Source organism: Pristiophorus japonicus, chromosome 9 (genome assembly GCF_044704955.1).
Source record: "Pristiophorus japonicus isolate sPriJap1 chromosome 9, sPriJap1.hap1, whole genome shotgun sequence".
In the NCBI taxonomy this organism is placed as follows: domain Eukaryota; kingdom Metazoa; phylum Chordata; class Chondrichthyes; family Pristiophoridae; genus Pristiophorus; species Pristiophorus japonicus.
The window spans coordinates 4,281,622-4,308,092 of NC_091985.1; the positions used below are offsets into that span (position 1 = coordinate 4,281,622).

Below are 26,471 nucleotides of genomic sequence, written 5' to 3' on the forward strand. Positions count from 1 at the left end.
CACACTGGGGGCACTGCCCAGGGGAGCGAGGGTTTAAGGGGCACACACTGGGGACATTGCCCGGGGGAGCGAGGGTTTAAGGGGCACACACTGGGGGCACTGCCCAGGGGAGCGAGGGTTTAAGGGGCACACACTGGGGACATTGCCCGGGGGGGCGAGGGTTTAAGGGGCACACACTGGGGACATTGCCCAGGGGAGCGAGGGTTTAAGGGGCACACACTGGGGGCACTGCTCTGGGGAGCGAGGGTTTAAGTGGCCCACACTAGGGGCACTGCCAGGGGGAGCGAGGGTTTAAGGGGCCCACACTGGGGACATTGCCAGGGGGAGCGAGGGTTTAAGTGGCCCACACTGGGGACATTGCCCGGGGGAGTGAGGGCTTAATGGGCACACACTGGGGGCACTGGCCGGGGGAGCGAGGGTTTAAGGGGCACACATTAGGGGCACTGCCCGGGGGAGTGAGGGTTTAAACGGCCCACACTGGGGACATTGCCCCGGGGAGCGACGGTTTAAACGGCCCACACTGGGGACATTGCCCGGGGAAGCGAGAGTTTAAACGGCCCACACTGGGGACATTGCCCGGGGGAGTGAGTGTTTAAGTGGCCCACACTAGGGGCACTGCCAGGGGGAGCGAGTGTTTAAGGGGCACACACTGGGGACATTGCCCGGGGGGGCGAGGGTTTAAGGGGCACACACTGGGGACATTGCCCGGGGGAGCGAGGGTTTAAGGGGCACACACTGGGGGCACTGCCCGGGGGAGCGAGGGTTTAAGGGGCACACACTGGGGGCACTGCTCGGGGGAGCGAGGGTTTAAGTGGCCCACACTAGGGGCACTGCCCGGGGGAGTGAGGGTTTAAGTGGCCCACACTAGGGACATTGCCCGGGGGAGTGATGGTTTAAGTGGCCCACACTAGGGACATTGCCCGGGGGAGTGAGGGTTTAAGTGGCCCACACTAGGGACATTGCCCGGGGGAGTGAGGGTTTAAGTGGCCCACACTAGGGACATTGCCCGGGGGGGGGCGAGGTTTTAAACGGCCTACACTAGGGGCACTGCCAGGGGGAGCGAGGGTTTAAGGGGCCCACACTGGGGACATTGCCTGGGGGGGCGAGGGTTTAAGGGGTCCACACTGGGGACATTGCCCGGGGGAGCGAGGGTTTAAGGGGCACACACTGGGGGCACTGCCTGGGGGAGTGAGGGTTTAAGTGGCCCACACTGGGGACATTGCCTGGGGGAGTGAGGGTTTAAGTGGCCCACACTGGGGACATTGCCCGGAAGAGCGAGGGTTTAAACGGCCCACACTGGGGACATTGCCCGGAAGAGCGAGGGTTTAAACGGCCAACACTGGGGACATTGCCCGGTGGAGTGAGTGTTTAAGTGGCCCACACTAGGGGCACTGCCAGGGGGAGCGAGTGTTTAAGGGGCACACACTGGGGACATTGCCCGGGGGGGCGAGGGTTTAAGGGGCACACACTGGGGACATTGCCCGGGGGAGCGAGGGTTTAAGGGGCACACACTGGGGACATTGTCCGGGGGGGCGAGGGTTTAAGGGGCACACACTGGGGACATTGCCCGGGGGAGCGAGGGTTTAAGGGGCACACACTGGGGGCACTGCCCGGGGGAGCGAGGGTTTAAGGGGCACACACTGGGGGCACTGCTCGGGGGAGCGAGGGTTTAAGTGGCCCACACTAGGGGCACTGCCGGGGGGAGCGAGGGTTTAAGGGGCCCACACTGGGGGCACTGCCCGGGGGAGCGAGGGTTTAAGTGGCCCACACTGGGGACATTGCCCGGGGGGGCGAGGGTTTAAGGGGCCCACACTGGGGACATTGCGCGGGGGAGCGAGGGTTTAAGGGGCCCACACTGGGGACATTGCCTGGGGGAGCGAGGGTTTAAACGGCCCACACTGGGGACATTGCCCCGGGGAGCGAGGGTTTAAACGGCCCACACTGGGGACATTGCCCCGGGGAGCGAGGGTTTAAACGGCCCACACTGGGGACACTGCCCGGGGGAGCGAAGGTTTAAACGGCCCACACTGGGGACATTGCCCGGGGGAGTGAGGGTTTAAGGGGCACACACTAGGGACATTGCCCCGGGGAGCGAGGGTTTAAGCGGCCCACACTGGGGACATTGCCCGGGGGAGTGAGGGTTTAAGTGGCCCACACTAGGGGCACTGCCAGGGGGAGCGAGGGTTTAAGGGGCACACACTGGGAACATTGCCCGGGGGGGGCGAGGGTTTAAACGGCCCACACTAGGGGCACTGCCCGGGGGAGTGAGGGTTTAAGGGGCACACACTGGGGACATTGCCCGGGGGAGCGAGGGTTTAAGGGGCACACACTGTGGGCACTGCCCGGGGGAGCGAGGGTTTAAGGGGCACACACTAGGGGCACTGCCCGGGGGAGTGAGGGTTTAAGCGGCCCACACAGGGGACATTGCCCGGGAGAGCGAGGGTTTAAACGGCCCACACTGGGGACATTGCCCGGGGGAGCGAGGGTTTAAACGGCCCACACTGGGGACATTGCCCCGGCGAGCAAGGGTTTAAGCGGCCCACACTGGGGACATTGCCCGGGAGAGCGAGGGTTTAAATGGCCCACACTGGGGACATTGCCCGGGGGAGTGAGGGTTTAAGTGGCCCACACTAGGGGCACTGCCAGGGGGAGCGAGGGTTAAAGGGGCACACACTGGGGACATTGCCCGGGGGGGCGAGGGTTTAAGGGGCACACACTGGGGACATTGCCCGGGGGAGCGAGGGTTTAAGGGGCACACACTGGGGACATTGCCCGGGGGAGCGAGGGTTTAAGGGGCACACACTGGGGGCACTGCCCGGGGGAGCGATTGTTTAAGGGGCACACACTGGGGGCACTGTTCGGGGGAGCGAGGGTTTAAGTGGCCCATACTAGGGGCACTGCCAGGGGGAGCGAGGGTTTAAGGGGCCCACACTGGGGACATTGCCCGGGGGAGCGAGGGTTTAATTGGCCCACACTGGGGACATTGCCAGGGGGAGCGAGGGTTTAAGGGGCCCACACTGGGGGCACTGCCCGGGGGAACGAGGGTTTAAGTGGCCCACACTAGGGGCACTGCCCGGGGGAGCGAGGGTTTAAACGGCCCACACTGGGGACATTGCCCGGGGGAGCGAGGGTTTAAACGGCACACACTGGGGACATTGCCCCGGGGAGCGTGGGTTTAAACGGCCCACACTGGGGACATTGCCCGGGGGAGCGAGGGTTTAAGGGGCACACACTGGGGGCACTGCCCGGGGGAGCGAGGGTTTAAACGGCCCACACTAGGGGCACTGCCCGGGGGAGCGAGGGTTTAAGGGGCACACACTGGGTACACTGCCCGTGGGAGCGAGGGTTTAAGTGGCCCACACTGGGGACATTGCCCCGGGGAGCGAGGGTTTAAGCGGCCCACACTGGGGACATTGCCCGGGGGGGCGAGGGTTTAAGGGGCACACACTGGGAACATTGCCCGGGGGGGGCGAGGGTTTTAGGGGCACACACTGGTGACATTGCCCCGGGGAGTGAGGGTTTAAGTGGCCCACACTAGGGGCACTGCCAGGGGGAGCGAGGGTTTAAGGGGCACACACTGGGAACATTGCCCGGGGGGGCGAGGGTTTAAACGGCCTACACTAGGGGCACTGCCAGTGGGAGCGAGGGTTTAAGGGGCACACACTGTGGGCACTGCCCGGGGGAGCGAGGGTTTAAGGGGCACACACTGGGGGCACTGCCCGGGGGAGTGAGGGTTTAAGTGGCCCACACTGGGGACATTGCCCCGGGGAGCAAGGGTTTAAGCGGCCCACACTGGGGACATTGCCCGGGAGAGCGAGGGTTTAAACGGCCCACACTGGGGACATTGCCCGGGGGAGCGAGGGTTTAAGTGGCCCACACTAGGGGCACTGCCAGGGGGAGCGAGGGTTTAAGGGGCACACACTGGGGACATTGCCCGGGGGGGCGAGGGTTTAAGGGGCACACACTGGGGACATTGCCCGGGGGAGATGGCTTTAAGGGGCACACACTGGGGGCACTGCCCGGGGGAGCGAGGGTTTAAGGGGCACACACTGGGGGCACTGCTCGGGGGAGCGAGGGTTTAAGTGGCCCATACTAGGGGCACTGCCAGGGGGAGCGAGGGTTTAAGTGGCCCACACTGGGGACATTGCCAGGGGGAGCGAGGGTTTAAGGGGCCCACACTGGGGGCACTGCCCGGGGGAGCGAGGGTTTAAGTGGCCCACACTGGGGACATTGCCCGGGGGGGCGAGGGTTTAAGGGGCCCACACTGGGGACATTGCCCGGGGGAGCGAGGGTTTAAGGGGCACACACTGGGGACATTGCCCGGGGGCGCGAGGGTTTAAGGGGCCCACACTGGGGACATTGCCCGGGGGAGCGAGGGTTTAAGTGGCCCACACTGGGGACATTGCCCGGGGGAGCGAGGGTTTAAGGGGCCCACACTGGGGACATTGCCTGGGGGAGCGAGGGTTTAAGTAGCCCACACTAGGGGCACTGCCCGGGGGAGCGAGGGTTTAAACGGCCCACACTAGGGGCACTGCCCGGGGGAGCGAGGGTTTAGGGGCACACACTGGGGACATTGCCCCGGGGAGCGAGTGTTTAACCGGCCCACACTGGGGACATTGCCCGGGGGGGCGAGGGTTTAAGGGGCCCACACTGGGGACATTGCCCGGGGAAGCGAGAGTTTAAACGGCCCACACTAGGGGCACTGCCCGGGGGAGTGAGGGCTTAAGGGGCACACATTAGGGGCACTGCCCGGGGGAGTGAGGGTTTAAACGGCCCACACTGGGGACACTGCCCGGGGGAGCGAGGGTTTAAACGGCCCACACTGGGGACATTGCCCCAGGGAGCAAGGGTTTAAACGGCCCACACTGGGGACACTGCCCGGGGGAGCGAGGGTTTAAGGGGCACACACTGGGGGCACTGCCAGGGGGAGCGAGGGTTTAAGGGGCACACACTGGGGACATTGCCGGGGGGAGTGAGGGTTTAAGTGGCCCACACTAGGGGCACTGCCAGGGGGAGCGAGGGTTTAAGGGGCACACACTGGGGACATTGCCCGGGGGAGCAAGGGTTTAAGGGGCACACACTGGGGACATTGCCCGGGGGGGGCGAGGGTTTAAACGGCCTACACTAGGGGCACTGCCCGGGGGAGTGAGGGTTTAAGTGGCCCACACTGGGGACATTGCCCGGGGAAGCGAGGGTTTAAACGGCCTACACTCGGGGCACTGCCCGGGGGAGCGAGGGTTTAAGCGGCCCACACTGGGGACATTGCCCGGGAGAGCGAGGGTTTAAGGGGCCCACACTGGGGACATTGCCCGGGGGAGCGAGGGTTTAAGTGGCCCACACTAGGGGCACTGCCAGGGGGAGCGAGGGTTTAAGGGGCACACACTGGGGACATTGCCCGGGGGAGTGAGGGTTTAAATGGCCCACACTGGGGACATTGCCCGGGGGAGCGAGGGTTTAAACGGCCCACACTGGGGACATTGCCCGGGGGAGCGAGGGTTTAAGGGGCACACACTGGGGACATTGCCCGGGGGAGCGAGGGTTTAAGTGGCCCACACTGGGGACATTGCCAGGGGGAGCGAGGGTTTAAGGGGCCCACACTGGGGGCACTGCCCGGGGGAGCGAGGGTTTAAGTGGCCCACACTGGGGACATTGCCCGGGGGGGCGAGGGTTTAAGGGGCCCACACTGGGGACATTGCCCGGGGGAGCGAGGGTTTAAGGGGCCCACACTGGGGACATTGCCCGGGGGAGCGAGGGTTTAAACGGCCCACACTGGGGACATTGCCCGGGGGAGCGAGGGTTTAAACGGCCCACACTGGGGACATTGCCCGGGGGAGCGAGGGTTTAAACGGCCCACACTGGGGACATTGCCCGGGGGGGCGAGGGTTTAAACGGCCCACACTAGGTGCACTGCCCGGGGGAGCGAGAGTTTAAGGGGCCCACACTGGGGACATTGCCCGGGGGAGCGAGGGTTTAAACGGCCCACACTGGGGACATTGCCCGGGGGAGCGAGGGTTTAAACGGCCCACACTGGGGACATTGCCCGGGGGGGCGAAGGTTTAAACGGCCCACACTAGGTGCACTGCCCGGGGGAGCGAGGGTTTAAGCGGCCCACACTGGGGACACTGCCCGGGGGAGCGAGGGTTTAAACGGCCTACACTAGGGGCACTGCCCGGGGGAGCGAGGGTTTAAGCGGCCCACACCTGTATGAGCTCGAAGCTGTCACCGATCCTGGCGATGGCCTCAAGCTCTCCTTTCTCCCGGTTGAGCTCGGTGCAGTTATGTTCCATTTGGCTGAGGGCTCGGCTGGCCTGGTCCAGCCCCGTTCGCCGCTCCATGCTGATCACATGCATCACCTGGCTCTGGGCCTGCTCCACATTCTCCATCAGCTCAGCAAACTGGTGCACCAGGTCAGACTTCAGCCTCTCATGGAACTCCTGGCCAACACAGGGTAAAGGTCACTGATACAGTCAGATACAGGGTAAAGGTCACTGATACACATTCAGGGTAAAGGTCACTGATGCAGTCAGATACAGGGTTAAAGATCACTGATACACTCAGATACAGGGTTAGAGGTCACTGATACACACTCAGACACAGGATCAAAGGTCACTGATACACACTCAGACACAGGATCAAAGGTCACTGATACACACTCAGACACAGGATCAAAGGTCACTGATACACACTCAGACACAGGGTGAAAGGTTACTGGTACACACTCAGACATAGGGTTAAAGGTTACTCATACAGCCAACAACAACAACATCTTGTCTGCAGCCTTTGACAGGGTTGACCACTCCATCCTTCTCGAATGCCTCTCCACCATCGTCCAGCTGGGTGGTTCCATTCCTATCTATCCAATCGTAGTCAGAGAATCTCCTGCAACGGTTTCTCTTCCCACTCCCGCATCGTTACCTCTGGTGTCCCCCAAGGATCGATCCTCCTATTTCTCCTCTACATGCTGCCCCACATGTACGCTGACGACACCAGCTCTACCTCACCACCACTTCTCTCGGCCCCTCCTCGGTCTCTAAATTGTCAGACTGCTTGTCCCACATCCAGTTCTGGATGACCAGAAATTTTCTCCAATTGAACTGGCTCAGTGCTGGGTCCCTTGTTTTTTGTGGTATATATCAATCACTTGGAGTTGAATGTTGGGGGTATGATTAAGAAGTTTGCAGATGACACTAAAATTGGCTGTGTGGTTGATAATGAAGAAAGCTGCAGACTGCAGGAAGATATCAATAAACTGGTCAGGTGGTTGGAACAATGGCAAATGGAATTCAATCCGGAGAAGTGTGAGGTAATGCATTTGGGGAGGGCTAACAAGGAAAGGAATAGACAATAAATGGTACAACACTGAAAAGTGTAGAGGAATAAAAAGGACCTTGGAGTGCAGGTCCACAGATCCCTGAAGGTAGCAGGCCAGGTAGATAAGGTGGTTAAGAAGGAATACTTGCCTTTATTAGCCGAGGCATGGAATACAAGAGCAAGGAAGTTATGTTTGAACTGTATAAAACACTTTTTAGGCTGCAGCTTGAGTACTGCGTGCAGTTCTGGTCACCACAATACAGGAAAGATGTGATTGCACTGGAAAGGGTGCAGAGGAGATTTACAAGAATGTTGCCTGGACTGGAGAATTTTGGCTATGAGGAAAGATTGGGTCTGTTTTCTTTGGAACAGAGTGTTATGTCTTTCGATGCTCTGATGATGACTCCACGAGGCAGTGTGTTGTACTTGAACTGTAGTGACCTTAGTTCTTTATTAGTTAACTCCAGAGTGAGGATCACACCTGGTGGCCTGCCTTTTATACTGGGCCAGGCACACCTGTACAGATAACCTGAAAGTCTCCCACTGCAGTGCCCTCTGGTGGCACACCTTGTGATAGTGCACAGTAACCACGTAGGATACATGACACAGAGGAGGCTGAGGGGAGACCTGATTGAGGTGTATAAAATTATGAGGGGCCTGGATAGAGTGGATAGGAAGGACCTGTTTCCCTTGTCAGAGGGGTCAACAACCAGGGGACATAGATTTAAAGTAATTGGTGTGAGGTTTAAAGGAGATATGAGGGTAAATTTCTTCACCCAGAGGGTGGTGGGGGTCTGGAACTCACTGCCTGAAAGGGTGGTAGAGGCAGAAACCCTCACCACATTTAAAAAGTACTTGGATGTGCACTTGAAGTGCCGTAACTTGCAGGGCTACGGATCTTGAGCTGGAAAGTGGGATTAGGCTGGGTAGCTCTTGGTCAGTCGGTGCGGACACGATGGGCCGAAATGGCCACCTTCCGAGCTGTAAATTTCTATAATTCTATGAATATTGAGAAGACTGAAGCCATTGTTTTCGGTCCCCGCCACAAACTCTGTTCCCCAGCCACTGACTCCATCCCTCTCCCCAACTTGTCTGAGGCTGAACCACACTCTTCGCAACCTTGGTGTCATATTTGACCCTGAAATGAGCTTTCGACTGCATATCCGCAGCATAACTAAGACCGCCTATTTCCCCCTCCATAACATCGCCCGTCTCCACCCTTGCCTCAGCTCATCCGCTGCTGAAGCCCTCATCCATGCCTTTGTTACCTCCAGACTTGACTATTCCAACGCACTCCTGGTTGGCCACCCACATTCTACCCTACGTAAATTACAGGTGATCCAAAACTCAGCTGCCCCGTGTCTTAACTTGCGCCAAGTCCCGCTCACCCATCACCCCTATGTTCGTCCCCGATTAATTCTTCCAGTGGAGCGGCGTTGGAGTATAGAGCGGTCAGCGGGGTCAAAGGCTGCAGACAAGATGTCGTCGATTGCATGAATAACCTTTAACCCTGTGTCTGATTTCAAAATTCTCATCCTTGTTTTCAAATCTCTCCATGCCCTCGCCCCTCCCTATCTCTGTAATCTCCTCCAGCCCCACAACCCCCCCCCACGAGATGTCTGCGCTCCTCTAATTCTGCCCTCCTGAGCATCCCTGATTATAATCACTCCACCATTGGTGGCCGTGCCTTCTGTTGCCTGGGCCCCAAGCTCTGGAACTCCCTGCCTAAACCCCTCCACCTCTCTACCTCTCTTTCCTCCTTCAAGACGCTCCTTAAAACCTACCTCTCTGACCAAGCTTTGATCACCTGCGCTAATTTCTCCTTATGTGGCTCGGTGCCAAATTTTTTATCTTATAATACTCCTGTGAAGCACCTTGGGACAATTCACGACTATAAAGGCGCTATATAAATACACGTTATTATATAGTGCGTTTAATAAATTAAAATGTCCCAAGGCTAATCATAGAATCATAGAAGTTTACAGCTCGGAAGGAGGCCATTTCAGCCCATGGTGTCCGCTCCGGCTGACCCCACTTTCCTGCTCTAGGTCCGTAGCCCTGCAGGTTACAGCATTTCAAGTGCACATCCAAGTACTGTTTAAATGTAGTGAGGGTTTCTGCCTCTACCACCCTTTCAGGCCGTGAGTTCCAGACCCCCACCACCCTCTGGGTGAAGACATTTCCCTTCACATCCCCTCTAAACCTGCCCCCAATTACTTTAAATCTATGCCCCCTGGTTGTTGATTCCTCTGCCAAGGGAAATAGGCCCTTTCTATCCACTCTATCCAGACCCCTCATAATTTTATACACCTCAATGAGGTCTCCCTCAGCCTCCTCTGTTCCAAGGAAAACAAACCCAGCCTATCCAATCTGTCCTCACAGCTAAGATTCTCCACTCCCGGCAACATCCTCATAAATCTCCTCTGTACCCTCTCCAGTGCAATCATGTCCTTCCTGTAATGTGGTGACCAGAACTGCACGCAGTACTCCAGCTGTGGCCTAACCAGTGTTTTATACAGTTCAAACATAACCTCCCTGTTCTTGTATTCTATGTCTCAGCTAATAAAGGCAAGTATTCCGTTTGCCTTCTTAACCACCTTATCCACCTGGCCTGCTACCTTCAGGGATCTGTGGACCTGCACTCCCAGGTCCCTTTGTTCCTCTACACTTTTCAGTGTCCTACCATTTATTGTGTATTCCCTTTCCTTGTTAGCCCTCCCCAAATGCATTACCTCACACTTCTCTGGATTGAATTCCATTTGCCACTGTTCTGCCCACCTGACCAGTTTATTGATATCTTCCTGCAGTCTACAGCTTTCTTCTTCATTATCAACCACACAGACGATTTTATTCATCTGCAAACTTCTTAATCATACCCCCAACATTCAAGTCTAAATCATTGACATATACCACAAAATGCAAGGGACCCAGCACTGAGCCCTGCGGAACCCCACTGGCTACAGCCTTCCAGTCACAAAAACACCTATCAACCATTCCCCTTTGCTTCCTGCCGAATCAGAGGCCTGCTTCACACTGGGCAAAATCTGCTGTTTCCGTGTCGAGCAAGGTGATAGTCGCTTGGTTTATAAGAACATAAGAAATAGGAGCAGGAGTAGGCCATACGGCCCCTCGAGCCTGCTCCGCCATTTAATACGATCATGGCTGATCTGATCTTGGATTCAGCTCCACTTCCCCGTCCGCTCTCCATAAGCCCTTATTCCCTTATCGGTTAAGAAACTGTCTATTTCTGTCTTAAATTTATTCAATGCCCCAGCTTCCACAGCTTTCTGAGGCAGTGAATTCCACAGATTTACAACCCTGAGAGAAGAAATTCCTCCTCATCTCAGTTTTAAATGGGCGGCCCCTTATTCTAAGATCATGCCCTCTAGTTCTAGTCTCCCCCATCAGTGGAAACATCCTCTCTGCATCCACCTTGTCAAGCCCCCTCATAATCTTATACGTTTCGATAAGATCACCTCTCATTCTTTGTGAATTCCAATGAGTAGAGGCCCAACCTACTCAACCTTTCCTCATAAGTCAACCTCCTCATCCCAGGGATCAACCGAGTGAACCTTCTCTGAACTGCCTCCAAAGCAAGTATATCCTTTCGTAAATATGGAAACCAAAACTGCACGCAGTATTCCAGGTGTGGCCTCACCAATACCCTGTATAACTGTAGCAAGACATTTATACTCCATCCCCTTTGCAATAAAGGCCAAGATTCCATTGGCCTTTCTGATCACTTGCTGTACCTGCATACTATCCTTTTGTGTTTCATGCACAAGTAACCCCCAGGTCCCGCTGTACTGCAGCACTTTGCAATCTTTCTCCATTTAAATAATAACTTACTCTTTTGATTTTTTTCTGCCAAAGTGCATGACCTCACACTTTCCAACATTATACTCCATCTGCCAAATTATGAACTGGAGATGGGCTGATCGGACATGGCCTGCTGCTCCAGCCGAGAATGATTCACAAGCTTGTGACGCCATTGACAGCAAGTCAGGGAGCGAATGTCACGCTGCCGCGGATGGTATAGTTACTGTGCCTGCCAAGGATTTGGAAAGGTCTGGTCAAGTGGGATTGGCCCGGGGTCTGGGCGTACGCCCTGGAATCGTGATGTGTGTGTGTCAGGCAGGCCCCCTCCCCCACCAATTCATGTCCGATGGTGAAGCGCTGTTCCTCACCCAGAACCTGGAGCAGTCTGAGGGGTCGCACAGCCAGTTGGCCCCCGCCAAACTCGACCCCTCCTTGTGCCCCCCCCCCCCCGCAGATTGATGGGCACAGCGAGCGTGTAAACAGCTGACCCCCCCTGTCACACCAGGGACACAGGCCTGGGATCCCAGGGCTCCAGGGGGGTGCGGTGAGGAATCACTCCCCTCCCACCCCACTCCGAGAAGGATACAATTTGGGGTCAGGTTTCAGTGCATGTTGAAAGCTGGGTGGGATGGCAGGGAGTGGGAGCGCTGCTCAGGGGCATAGTCTCAGAATAAGGGGCCGCCCATTTAAAACTGAGATGAGGAGGAATTTGTTCTCTCTGAGGGTTGTAAATCTGTGGAATTCTCTGCCCCAGAGAGCTGTGGAGGCTGGGTCATTGAATATATTTAAGTTGGAGATAGACAGAATTTTGAACGATACGGGAGTAAAGGGTTATGGGGAGCGGGCGGGGAAGTGGAGCTGAGTCCATGATAAGATCAGCCATGATCTTATTAAATGGCAGAACAGGTTTGAGGGGCCAGGTGGCCAACTCCTGCTCCTATTTCTTCTGCTAGCTGCCTCCATCTCTCGTATTACGGAACTATTTTTGGGGCAGTGTCTGGGGGCTAGACGCTGCTTGAGGGCCCCAACAGAGCTCGGGCCTACAGCAGGCCCCAGATCTGCTCAGGTGAAAGGATCAGTCAGATTTACAACGATGCCCATGTGTCAGGGCAGCGCACGGTGGCCTCATCTGTTCTCTCGGGTGTGCGGGGGATCTCAGAACCCCCGAGCAGAGTGACCAACCTCGCTCCCACTGTCTGCAGGCACCGCGTAGCGCCAAACGTTACATTTCCCAGAGCAGCGGTGGCACCTGTTATGTAAGAGGCGTTCACAGGCCTACACAGCAGGCCTCACCAGGTCGGCCCAGCCTGTCTCAGTGGGCAGCCTACTTGGGTATTCACATATCGCAATGGATCGGGCACAGACTGGGGCTATAGGCTGGGGCAGAGCGGGCACAGACCGGGGGCACAGAGGGCACAGACCGGGGACAGAGGCTGGGGCAGAGCGGGCACAGACCGGGGGCACAGACCAGGGGGCACAGACCGGGGGCGCAGGGGGCACAGACCAGGGGGCACAGACCGGGGGCGCAGGGGGCACAGACCAGGGGGCACAGACCGGGGGCGCAGGGGGCACAGACCAGGGGGCACAGACCAGGGGGCACAGACCGGGGGCACAGGGGGCAAAGACCTGGGGCACAGGGGGCAAAGACCGGGGGCACAAAGGGCACAGACCGTGGGGTGCAGGGGGCACAGACCGGGGGTACAGGGGGTACAGACCGGGGTTACAGGGGGTACAGACCGGGGTTACAGGGGGTACAGACCGGGGTTACAGGGGGCACAGACCGGGGGTACAGACCGGGGGCACAGACGCCCCGATGTGTTGAAACGCCCAATGGACAGACTACAATACAAAGCACTGAGCCATCACACTACAGCGATACGGTATGAAACAGCCGGTTAGTACCTACATCAAACAGCTCCACACTGTGCCGCAGCTTCCCGATCTCCCCCAGGGTGAGCTGTGCGTCTCGCTCTAACTCAGCTTGCCGCTCCGCGATGTGGATCTGCACACACAACACAAGGTTCAGCGATATGTATCGGGGCAAGACTCGCCCAGGAGAGCAGAACAGGAGCTAGACACGCACTCCATGCCATCTCTCGCTCATCTCTCTCCCGCTCTCTCTGCCCCACACTCTATCCCACACTCTCTCTCTCCCTATCTCACACTCTCTCTCTCTCTGTCCCACTCTCTCTCTATCCCACACTCTCTCTCTCCCTATCTCACACTCTCTCTCTCTGTCCCACTCTCTCTCTGTCCCACTCTCTCTCTCTCTCTATCCCACACTCTATCCCACACACACTCTCTCTCGCTCTCTATCCCACTCTCTCTCTCTCTGTCCCACTCTCTCACTCTCTCTATCCCACACGCTCTCTCTCTGTCCCACACTCTCTCTCTCTCTATCCCACATATTCTCTCTCTATCGCACACTCTCTCTCACTCTCTCGCGCGCTCTCTCTTTCTATCCCACACTCTCTCTCTCTATCCCACACTTACTCTGTGTCCCACACTCTCTCTCTATCCCACACTCTCTATGTCCCACACTTTCTCTATCCCACACTCTCTCTCACTCTCTCACTCTCTCTCTCTCTTTCTAGCCCACATTCTCTCTCTATCCCACACTCTCTATGTCCCACACTCTCTCTCTATCCCACTCTCTCTCTCTCTGTCCCACACTCTCTCCCTGTCCCTCTCTCTCTCTATCGCACACTCTCACTCTCTCGCGCTCTCTCTCTTTCTATCCCACACTCGCTCTCTATCCCACACTTACTCTGTGTCCCACACTCTCTCTATCCCACATCTCTCTCTCTCTGACCCACACTTACTCTGTGTCCCATACTCTCTCTATCCCACATCTCACTCTCTCTATCCCACTCTCTCTCTCTCTCTCTCTCTGTCCCACACTTACTCTGTGTCCTATACTCTCTCTATCCCACATCTCACTCTCTCTATCCCACTCTCTCTCTCTCTCTCTGACCCACACTTACTCTGTGTCCCATACTCTCTCTATCCCACATCTCACTCTCTCTATCCCACTCTCTCTCTCTCTCTCTCTCTGTCCCACACTTACTCTGTGTCCCATACTCTCTCTATCCCACATCTCACTCTCTCTATCCCACTCTCTCTCTCTCTCTCTGACCCACACTTACTCTGTGTCCCATACTCTCTCTATCCCACATCTCACTCTCTCTATCCCACTCTCTCTCTCTCTCTCTGACCCACACTTACTCTGTGTCCCACACTCTCTCTGTCCCACACATTCTCTATCCCACACTCTCTCTATCCTACATCTCTCTCTCTCTCTGTCCCACACTCTCTCTATCCCACATCTCACTCTCTCTATCCGACTCTCTCTCTCTCTCTCTGTCCCACACTTACTCTGTGTCCCACACTCTCTCTGTCCCACACATTCTCTATCCCACACTCTCTCTATCCTACATCTCTCTCTCTCTCTCTCTGTCCCACACTCTCTCTATCCCACACACTCTCCCACTCCCCCTGCCCCCCGGAGATGCCCACTGTCCCGTACCTTGATGCCGGAGACCTCCTCCTCCACGGTGACCGTGTCGTGGTCCCGGTGGGCCCTGACGGCGCACACGCTGCACAGACAGGACTGGTTGGTGCGGCAGAAGAACTCGAGGGGCCGGCCGTGCTCGGGACAGCGCCGCTTCTCAAAGTCCCGCACCAGGTCGTCGAGCTGGTGGTGGCGGAAGACGGCGTCCTCATAGTGCGAGCGGAGGTGCAGCTCGCAGAAGGAGGCCATGCAGGCCACGCACGACTTGGTGGCCTTGAGCTTGGTGTCAGTGCAGAAGTCGCAGGGGACCTCCCCGGGGGCTGCCCGGCTGTCGGGGCTGGACCCCTCGCCAGCTCTCTGCAGCCTCTCCACGATCTTACACAGCACGATGTTTTTGGCCAGCAGCGGCCGTGGGCTGAAGTCCTGCCGACACTCTGGACACTTGCAAGTGTCACAGTCGCTGTCCTCGTCCCAGCAGCTGCTGATACAGTCCATGCAGAAGTTGTGCCCGCAGGGGATGGTGACCGGATTCTTGAATATCTCCAGGCACACAGGGCAGGACAGGCTCTCCTCCGACAGCACGGGCTTCTGGACACTCATTGTCGCTCTGAGGGGACCAAATCACACACAGCTCTCAATAAATCATCACAAACACACCCTCGCAAGCGAGGAGGACTTGCTTGCGCTCGAACACTGAGTTCTCAGGTGGCTGAACAGTCCAATACGGGAATTACAGTCTGCCACAGCTGGGACACACAGTGGTTGAGCCGAAACAAAGACTTGCATTTCTACTGCGCCTTTCACAACCTCAGGACACAACAAAGCGACTTGCAGCCACTTTTGGGGGTGTCAATTTCCGCACAGCAAGCTCCCACACACAGCAATGTGATAACGACCAGATAATCTGTTTTAGTGATGCTGATTGTGGGATACATATTGGCCCCAGGACACCAGGGACAACTCCTGTGGCCTGGGATCTTATACATCCACCTGAGCAGATCTCGGTTTAAAGCCTCATCCGAAAAACGGGGCCTCCAAGAGTGCGGCACTCCCTCAGTACTGCCCCTCCGACAGTGCGGCGCTCCCTCAGTACTGCTCCTCTGACAGTGCAGCACTCCCTCAGTTCTGCCCCTCCGACAGTGCGGCATTCCCTCAGTTCTGCCCCTCCGACAGTGCGGCGCTCCCTCAGTACTGCCCCTCTGACAGTGCAGCATTCCCTCAGTTCTGCCCCTCTGACAGTGCGGCACTCCCTCAGTACTGCCCCTCCGGCAGTGCGGCACTCCCTCAGTACTGCCGCTCTGACAGTGCAGCGTTCCCTCAGTACTGCCCCACCAACAGTGCAGTGCTCCCTCAGTACTACCCCTCCGACAGTGCGGCACTCCCTCAGTACTGCCGCTCCGACAGTGCAGCATTCCCTCAGTTCTGCCCCTCCGACAGTGCGGCGCTCCCTCAGTACTGCCCCTCTGACAGTGCAGCACTCCCTCAGTTCTGCCCCTCTGACAGTGCGGCACTCCCTCAGTACTGCCCCTCCGACAGTGCGGCACTCCTTCAGTACTGCCCCACCAACAGTGCAGTGCTCTCTCAGTACTACCCCTCCGACAGTGCGGCGCTCCCTCAGTACTGCCGCTCCAACAGTGCAGCACTCTCTCAGTACTGCCGCTCCGACAGTGCGGCGCTCCCTCAGTACTGCCCCTCCGACAATGCGGCGCTCCCTCAGTACTGCCCCTCCGACAGTGCAGTGCTCCCTCAGTACTACCCCTCCGAAAGTGCGGCACTCCCTCGATACTGCCCCTTCGACAGTGCGGCACTCCCTCAGTACTGCCCCTTCGACAGTGCGGCACTCCCTCAGTACTGCCCCTTCGACAGTGCGGCACTCCCTCAGTACTGCCCCTTCGACAGTGCGGCGCTACCTCAGTACTGCCCCTCCGACAGTGCGGCTCTCCCTCAGTACTGTCCCTCCGACAGTGCGGCACTCCCTCAGTACTGCCCCTCCGACAGTGCGGCTCTCCCTCAGTACTGCCCCTCCGACAGTGCAGCACTCTCTCAGTACTGCCCCTCCGATAGTGCGGCACTCCCTCAGTACTGTCCCTCCGACAGTGCGGCACTCCCTCAGTACTGCCCCTCCGACAGTGCAGCACTCTCTCAGTACTGCCGCTCCGATAGTGCGGCGCTCCCTCAGTACTGCCCCTCCGACAGTGCGGCGCTCCCTCAGTACTGCCCCTCAGACAGTGCGGCGCTCCCTCAGTACTGCCCCTCAGACAGTGCGGCATTCCCTCAGTACTGCCCCTCCAACAGTGCGGCGCTCCCTCAGTACTACCCCTCCGAAAGTGCGACACTCCCTCGGTACTGCCCCTTCGACAGTGCGGCACTCCCTCAGTACTGCCCCTCCGACAGTGCGGCGCTCCCTCAGTACTGCCCCTCCGACAGTGCGGCACTCCCTCAGTACTGCCCCTTCGACAGTGCGGCGCTCCCTCAGTACTACCCCTCCGACAGTGCGGCGCTCCCTCAGTACTACCCCTCCGAAAGTGCGGCACTCCCTCGGTACTGCCCCTTCGACAGTGCGGCACTCCCTCGGTACTGCCCCTTCGACAGTGCAGTGCTCCCTCAGTACTGCCCCTCCGACAGTGCGGCACTCCCTCAGTACTACGCCTCCAACAGTGCGGCACTCCCTCGGTACTGCCCCTCCGACAGTGTGGCACCCCCTCAGTACTACCCCTCCGACAGTGTGGCACTCCCTCAGTACTGCCCCTCCGACAGTGCGGCACTCCCTCAGTACTATGCCTCCGACTGAGCGACATTCCCTCGGTACTGCTCCTCCGACAGTGTGGCATCCCCTCAGTACTACCCCTCCGACAGTGTAGCACTCCCTCAGTACTGCCCCTCCGACAGTGCGGTACTCCCTCAGTATTGCCCCTTCCACAGTGCAGCACTCCCTCAGTACTGCTCCTCCGACAGTGCAGCACTCCCTCAGTACTGCCCCTCCGACAGTGCGGCACTCCCTCAGTACTGCCCCTCCAACAGTGCAGCGCTCCCTCAGTACTGCCCCTCCGACAATGTGGCACTCCCTCAATACTGCCCCTCCGACAGTGTGACACTCCCTCAGTACTGCCCCTCCGACAGTGCAGCACCCCCTCAGTACTGCCCCTCTGACAGTGCAGCACTCCTCAGTACTGCCCCGCCGACAGTGCGGCACTCCCTCAGTACTGCCCCTCCGACAGTGTGGCATTACATTATTAGTACAGTGGACTGTCAGCAGAGATGTTGTGCTCTAGTATCTGGAATGTGTTTGAACTCATGACCTTGTGACTCAGAGGCGAGAGCACTGCCTACTGACTTCTCTGTCGGACCAGCTGACACGATGCTCCTGTCCGTTTGACAATTCTTTCCTTCCCTATTGAGTGACTCGACATTCGCAGTGTGCAATTGTTGCAATTTATGCAGTGTGGAAACTGGTTTGTCACATTGTGACAGCACAACAACCACAAATCAATTCAATGTGGACAGAGTCACAGAACATGGAATGGGCCATGGTGATTCACCTTGAGCAGATGTAGGAAGCTTTTAGAATGGAGCGTCCCATCAAACACTCCAAGAGCAGATACAGCACAGGGTAAGATACAGAGTAAAGCTCCCTCTACACTGTCCCATCAAACACCCCCAGGGCAGGTACAGCACGGGTTAGATACAGAGTAAAGCTCCCTCTACACTGTCCCATCAAACACCCCCAGGGCAGGTACAGCATGGGTTAGATACAGAGTAAAGCTCCCTCTGCACTGTCCCATCAAACACCCCCAGGGCAGGTACAGGGGGTTAGATACAGAGTAAAGCTCCCTCTACACTGTCCCATCAAACACCCCCAGGGCAGGTACAGGGGGTTAGATACAGAGTAAAGCTCCCTCTACACTGTCCCATCAAACACCCCCAGGGCAGGTACAGCATGGGTTAGATACAGAGTAAAGCTCCCTCTACACTGTCCCATCAAACCCTCCCAGGGCAGGTACAGCATGGGTTAGATACAGAATAAAGTTCTCTCTACACTGTCCCAACAAACATTCCCAGCGGAGTTACAGCACAGTTTGGATGTAGAATAAAGTTCTATCTGCACTGTTCCATCAAACCGTCTCGGTGCAGGGACAGGGCGAATTAGATACAGAGTAAAGCTCCCGCAACACTGTCCCGATCAAACATTCCCAGGGCAGGTAAAGCATGAGGTTAGATACAGAGTAAAGCTCCCTCTACACTGTCCCATCAAACACTCCCAGGGCAGGTACAGCATGATGTTAGATACAGAATAAAGCTCCCTCTACACTGTCCCATCAAACACTCCCAGGGCAGGTACAGCACGGTGTTAGATACAGAGTAAAGCTCCCTCGACACTGTCCCATCAAACACTCCCAGGGCAGATACAGCACAGGGTTAGATACAGAGTAAAGCTCCCACTACACTGTCCCATCAAACACTCCCAGGGCAGGTACAGCACGGGGTTAGATACAGAGTAAAGCTCCCACTACACTGTCCCATCAAACACTTCCAGGACAGGTGCAGCACGGGGTTAGATACAGAGTAAAGCTCCCTCTACACTGTCCCATCAAACACTCCCAGGACAGGTGCAGCACGGGGTTAGATACAGAGTAAAGCTCCCTCTACACTGTCCCATCAAACACTCCCAGGGCAGGTACAGTACGGGGTTAGATACAGAATTAAGCTCCCTCTACATGGTCCCATCAAACACTCCCAGGACAGGTACAGCACAGGGTTAGACACAGAATAAAGTTCTATCTACACTGTCCCGTCAAACACTTTGAGGGCAGGTACAGCATGGGGTTAGATACAGAGTAAAGGTCCTTCTACATTGGTCCATCAAACATTCCCAGGGCAAGTACAGCATGGGTGAGATACAGAGTAAAGCTCCCTCTGCACTGTCCCATGAATCACTCCCAGGGCAGGAACAGCACGGGTTAGATATAGAGTAAAGCTCCCTGTACACTGTCCTGACAAACACTGCCAGGGGAAGTACAGCACAGTTAGATACAGAATGAAGTTCTATCTACACTGTCCCATCAAACACTCCCAGGGCAGGTACAGCACGGGGTTAGGTACAGAGTAAAGCTCCCTCTACACTGTCCCATCAAACACTCCCAGAGTAGGTACAGCACGGGGTTAGATACAGAGTAAAGCTCCCTCTATACTGTCCCATCAAACACTCCCAGGCAAGGTACAGCATGGTGTTTGATACAGAGTAAAGTTCTATCTACACTGTCCCATCAAACAATCTCGGGGCAGGTACGCACGGGGTTAGATACAGAGTAAAGTTCCCTCTACAATGTCCCTTCAAATAGTATCATGTGAGGGACAGCACAGGTTATTTACAAAGTAAAGATCCCTCTACACCGGTCTGTCAAACACTCCCAGGGCAGGTACAGCACGGGTTAGATACAGAGTACAGCTCCCTCTACACTGTTCCAACAAACACTGCCAGGGGAAGTACAGCACAGGTTATGTCATGTATGTAGCCTTTATGTAACAACACTCCAATGCTGTATATACTTAAGCAATGCATACCTTGACCACAGGGGGTGAACTTGTGGGAGACACTCCTCACCTGTTCATCCAGGTATATAAAGGGAGGTCCCACACAGGGTCATCACTTCTTAGCCCTGTGAATAAAGGTTCAGGTCATGGAGTGACCTTGTCTACAGAATGTGCCTCGTGTGGATTTGTGGTATTGTGTAAGGACTTTACATTGGCGACGAGAAACGGGAATCAACAACCCACGAGAATGGCCACCGGCAGCACAGAGGAACGGTACTGTGTTGGTGAGGACTGGGACAATTTCATTGAGAGGCTCCAGCAGAGTTTTGTCATGAAGGACTGGCTGGGAGACACAGCAGCCGACAAGCGAAGGGCTCATCTGCTGACCAGATGTGGACCTAAGACTTACGCGCTCATGAAGGACCTGCTAGCACCCGAGAAGCCAGCGGACTAAACCTTCGAAGAGCTCAGCAAACTAATCGGTGAGCACCTGAAACCATCGAGGAGCATACACATGGCCCGACACAGATTCTATACACACCGATGTCGGGAAGGACAGAGCGTACCGGATTTCGTTGCGGACCTCCAGCGCTTGGCCAGCCTCTGTAAGTTCACAGACGCCTGCAGGGGGGAGATGCTAAGGGATTTCTTTATTGAGGACATCGGTCATGCTGGGATTTTCAGAAAGCTAATTGAGACCAAGGACTTGACTTTGGAAGCGACGGCGTTGATGGCTCAGACTTTTATGGCGGGGGAGGAGGAAACCACGATAATATACACGCGCAATTCTGCCTCCAACGTGGCGATGGATCAGGGAGTCAATATCATAACATGACTCAGAGCCCTGCAGGCAGGCGAGGGCCATTCGACACACCTCAGGCAGCCATAGACCCAAGAGCAAGTCTCCAGCAGAGACAATGGCAGGCTGAATGGACATTTACGCCCCCCCCAGTGGACAATGCATTCTGGGATGGGGCCATTGATACCCACTAATAGGGTGCGCAAGAGCAGTCAAAGGGACAATCAGCGAGGAATGCCTTGTAACAGCTCTTTTGTTCACAACAATGGGAATCTCAGTTCATGCTGGAGGTGAGGGGGCAGACATACTGCCAGGACTTGCAGGTTTCAACAGTTCGTCTGCAGAAATTGTAACCTCAGTGCCATTGAGCCAGAATGTGCAGAAAGCCTGTAACCAGGTTAATATATGAGATGAATGAACCAGATGAGGGGTCTGCGAGGCAGGAATCACTTGGGGCAAATCAAAGGACGCTGAAGTTCAGCGGGTTCATGTGGCAAACATTCACAGCTCATATACCAAAACGCCATCTATGATGATGAAGGTCCTATTAAACGGCATCCCTGTACACATGGAGCTGGACATGGGGGCCAGCCAGTCACTCATGAGTGTTCAACAATTCGAAAAGCTGTGGCCACTCAAAGCCAGCAGACCCAAACTAGAACGCATTGAGACGCAATTACGGATGTACACCAAAGAAATCATTCCAGTGCTAGGCAGTGCAATGTTGGCGGTCACACACAATGGATCGGTGAACCGGCTACCGCTCTGGATTGTCCCGGGCAATGGTCCCGCACTGTTGGGGAGGAGCTGGTTAGCCGAGATGAACTGGAAATGGGGGGATGTTCATGCAATGTCATCTGTGGAGTGAACTTCATGCTCACAGCTCCTACAGCAATTTGAGTCACTATTTCAACCTGGCGTCGGGACGTTCAGAGGTCCCAAAGTAGTGATACGCATCACCCCGGACGCCAGACCAGTGCACCACAAAGCCAGATCTGTGCCTTATGTGATGCGGGAGAAAATTGAGAGCGAGTTGGACCGGTTGCTGAGAGAGGGCATCATCTTGCCCGTTGAATTCAGCAACTGGATGAGCCCCATCTTTCCCGTCCTAAAAGCGGATGGCTCGATCAGGATCTGTGGCAACTACAAGGCTACTATCAACCAGGTGTCCCTACAAGACCAATACCCAGTCCCGAGAGCGGAGGATCTTTTTGCCATGCTGGTAGGCGGCAAGCTGTTCACCAAGTTGGATCTCACTTCAGCCTACATGACCCAAGAACTGGCCGATGAAGCCAAACTACTGACCACTATCACCACGCACAAGGGACTGTTTGTTTACAACAGGTGTCCGTTTGGCATTCGGTCAGCAGCTGCGATTTTTCAAAGAAACATGGAAAGCCTGCTCAAATTCATCCTGAAACAATCATATTTCAGGATCACATCCTCATCACCGGTCGTGACATCGAGGAACACCTCCACAACCTGGAGGAGGTGCTACGCAGACTGGACCGGGTAGGCCTGCGACTCAAGAAGTCTAAATGTGTGTTCCTAGCTCCTGAGGTTGAGTTTCTGGGCAGGAGGGTTGCTGCAGATGGGATTCGGCCCACCGAATCCAAAACAGAAGCGATTCGACGAGCACCCAGGCCTTGCAACACATCGGAGTTGCGTTCATTCCTGGGACTGTTGAACTATTTCGGGAACTTTCTGCCGAACTTAAGCACATTGTTGGAGCCGCTACACGTGCTCCTGCATAAGGGTTGTGATTGGTTTTGGGGGGACTGTCAGGAACGGGCTTTCAATCGAGTGCGGAACCTACTTTGTTCAAATAAGTTGTTGATCCTGTACAACCCCTGTAAGAAATTGGTTCTGGCATGTGATGCATCATCCTATGGGGTTGGGTGCGTGTTGCAGCAGGGTAATGCTGAGGGCCAACTCCAACCTGTGGCTTATGCCTCCAGGTCGCTCTCTCAAGCAGAACGGGGATATGGGATAGTCGAGAAGGAAGCGCTCGCATGTGTCTATGGGGTGAAAAAGATGCATCAGTACTTTTTTGGCAGGAGGTTCGAATTAGAAACGGACCACAAGCCGTTAACATCCCTGCTGTCAGACAGCAAGGCTATCAATGCGTCAGCTCGCATACAGCGATGGGCTCTCACACTCGCTGTCCCGTCAAACACTCCGAGGGCAGGTACAGCATGGGGTTAGATAGAGAGTAAAGTTCTATCTACACTGTCCCATCAAACAATCTCGGGGCAGGTACAGCACGGCGTTAGATACAGAGTAAAGCTCCCTCTACAGTGTCCCATCAAACACTCACAGGGCAGGTACAGCACGAGGTTAGATACAGAGTAAAGCTCCATCTACACTGTCCCATCAAACACTCCCAGGCAGGTACAGCACGGGGTTAGATACAGAGTAAAGCTCCCTCTACACTGTCCCATCAAACGCTCCCAGGGCAAGTACAGCACAGGTTATATACGGAGTAAAGCTCCCTCTACACTGTCCCATGAAATATTTCCAGGGCAGGCACAGCACGAGTTAGATACAGAGTAAAGTTCCCATGAAACTTGTCATGTATTTCACCATCTTGCAATAACAATAGTTATGTAACTGTAACTCATGTACACTGTACCTGTCCCCTTGAAATGCACACCCTGACCACAGGGGGTGAGCTTGCGGGAGACACTCTTCACCTGGGTTTCCAGGTATAAAAGGGGAGGTCCTACCCAGGGTCAGCACTCCTTGGTCCTGGAAATAAAGTGAAGGTCAGAGAGTGACCGTGTCTGATATATATATGCCTCGTGTGAGTTTGTAACAAGGTGCAGAGACACTACATTTGCCGACGAGAAACAGGAATCACGGAACCACGAGGATGGCCACTGGTGTGGGTGTGGAAAGACTCCAGCAGAGCTTTGTCACAAAGGACTGGCTGGAAGAGGCAGTGGCTGGCAAGCGGAGGGCGCATCTACTGAACAGCTGTGGTCCACAGACGTATGCGCTGATGAAAGACCTGCTCGCACCCCAAAAGCCGGCGGACAAGTCCTTCGAAGAGCTCAGCCAGCTGATCAGTGAGCATCTCAAGCCTGCTCGCACCCCAAAAGCCAGTGGACAAGTCCTTCGAAGAGCTCAGCCAGCTGATCAGTGAGCATCTCAAGCCTGCAAGTAGCGTACACATGGCCCAGCACCGGTTCTACTCTCACCGGCGTGGAGAGGGGCAAAACATCTCTGACTTCGTGGCGGAACTGCGGCGTCTGGCCAGTCTCTGTAAGTTCTCCAATGCCTGCAGGGGGGAGATGTTCAGGGACTTTTTCATCGAGGGCATTAATCATGCCGGCATTTTCAGGAAGCTCATAAAGACCAAGGACCTGACTTTAGAAGGGGTGGCGTTGATAGCTCAGACCTTTATGGCAGGGGAAGAGGAGACCAAGCTAATTTACACACACAGCCCTGGTTTTAACGTTGCGATGAACCAGGGAGCTAATGTTATAAAAATGATACAGAACCCCACGGGCAGGCAAGGGCAATTTGACACCACCCAGGTAGCAACAAGCTCCAGGGTGGGCTCGCAACAGGGATAATGGAAAGGGGATCAGCAATTCACGCCATCATGAGGAACAATGCATCCCATGATGGGACAATTAACACCCTCCATCAGAGTGCTTAGAAACAGCCAAATGGGCCATCAGAGAGGAATGCCTGGGAATAGTCCTGGGCAGGACCGGAACCAATGTCCTAGGGGGAGTGTTTGCTAGTGCTGTTGGGGAGGAGTTAAACTAATATGGCAGGGGGATGGGAACCAATGCAGGGAGACAGAGGGAAACAAAAAGGAGACAAAAGCAAAAGACAGAAAGGAGATGAGTAAAAGTGGAGGGCAGAGAAACCCAAGGCAAAAAACAAAAAGGGCCACTGAATATAAAGGGGCTGCAGGAGGGGTCAAAACTAAAAATCATGGTTTAAAAACTTGGATTAAAATACTCTAGCTAAATGCACGCAGCATTCGAAATAAAGTAAATGAGTTGACGGCATAAATCATTACAAATGGGTATGATTTGGTGGGCATTACAGAAACATGGTTGCAGGGTGGCCAAGACTGGGAATTAAACATACAGGGGTATCTGACGATTCAGAAAGATAGACAAGAAGGGAAAGGAGGTGGGGTAGCTCTGTTAATAAAGGATGATATCAGGGCAGTTGTGAGAGACGATATTAGCTCTAATGAACAAAATGTTGAATTATTGTGAGTGGAGATTAGAGATAGTAAGGGGAAAAAGTCACTGGTGGGCGTAGTTTATAGGCCCCCAAATAATAACTTCACGGTGGGGCGGGCAATAATCAAGGGAATAATGGAGGCATGTGAAAAAGGAACGGCAGTAGTCATGGGGGATTTTAACCTACATATCGATAGGTCAACTCAAATCGCACAGGGTAGCCTGGAGGAGGAATTCATAGAATGCATATGGGATTGTTTCTTAGAACAGTATGTAACAGAACCTACAAGGGAGCAAGCTATCTCAGATCTGGTCCTGTGTAATGAGACAGGAAAAATAAACGATCTCCGAGTAAAAGATCTTCTCGGAATGAGTGATCACAGTATGGTTGAATTTGTAATACAGATTGAGGGTAAGGAAGTTGTGTCAGAAATGAGCGTACTATGCTTAAACAAAGGGGACTAGAGTGGGATGAGGGCAGAGTTGGCTAAAGTAGACTGGAAACACAGACTAAACGGTGGCACAATTGAGGAACAGTGGAGGACTTTTAAGGAGCTCTTTCATAGTGCGCAACAAAAATATATTTCAGTGAAAAATAAGGGCGGTAAGAGAAGGGATAACCAGCCGTGGATAACCAAGGAAATAAAGGAGAGTATCAAATCAAAGACCAATGCATATAAGGTGGCCAAGGTTAGTGGGAAACTAGAGCATTGGGAAAATTTTAAACAACAGCAAAGAATGACTAAAAAAGCAATAAAGAAAGGAAAGATAGATTACGAAGGTAAACTTGCGCAAAACATAAAAACAGATAGTAAATGCTTTTACCGATATATAAAATGGAAAAGAGTGACTAAAGTAAATGTTGGTCCCTTAGAAAATGAGAAGGGGGATTTAATAATGGGAAATGTGGAAATGGCTGAGAACTTAAACAATTATTTTGCCTCGGTCTTCACAGTGGAAGACACAAAACCATGCCAAAAATTGCTGGTCACAGGAATGTGGGAAGGGAGGACCTTGAGACAATCACTATCACTAGGGAGGTAGTGCTGGACAGGCTAATGGGACTCAAGGTAGACAAGTCCCCTGGTCCTGATGAAATGCATCCCAGGGTATTAAAAGAGATGGTGGAAGTTATAGCAGATGCATTCGTTATAATCTAGCAAAATTCTCTGGACTCTGGGGAGGTACCAGCGGATTGGAAAGCAGCTAATGTAACGCCTCTGTTTAAAAAAGGGGGCAGACAAAAGGCAGGTAACTATAGGCTGGTTAGTTTAACATCTGTAGTGGGGAA

General features: G+C 55.0%; 1 protein-coding gene across 5 annotated transcripts in view; it reads right to left on the reverse strand.

The window, feature by feature from the left end:
* LOC139272918 (E3 ubiquitin/ISG15 ligase TRIM25-like) overlaps nucleotides 1-15,613 on the reverse strand; it is a 59,514-nt gene extending 43,901 nt beyond the window's left edge. For all 5 annotated transcript variants that reach the window (XM_070889027.1, XM_070889024.1, XM_070889022.1 and 2 more), the window contains exons 1-3: nucleotides 14,657-15,613; nucleotides 13,037-13,132; nucleotides 6,201-6,434 (exon numbers count right to left, since the gene is read on the reverse strand). In XM_070889027.1, coding sequence (XP_070745128.1) covers nucleotides 6,201-6,434; nucleotides 13,037-13,132; nucleotides 14,657-15,241 — 915 coding nt within the window. In that variant the 5' untranslated portion in view covers nucleotides 15,242-15,613. The remainder of the gene's footprint in view (nucleotides 1-6,200; nucleotides 6,435-13,036; nucleotides 13,133-14,656) is intronic.
* Between the last annotated feature and the right edge of the window lie 10,858 nt (nucleotides 15,614-26,471).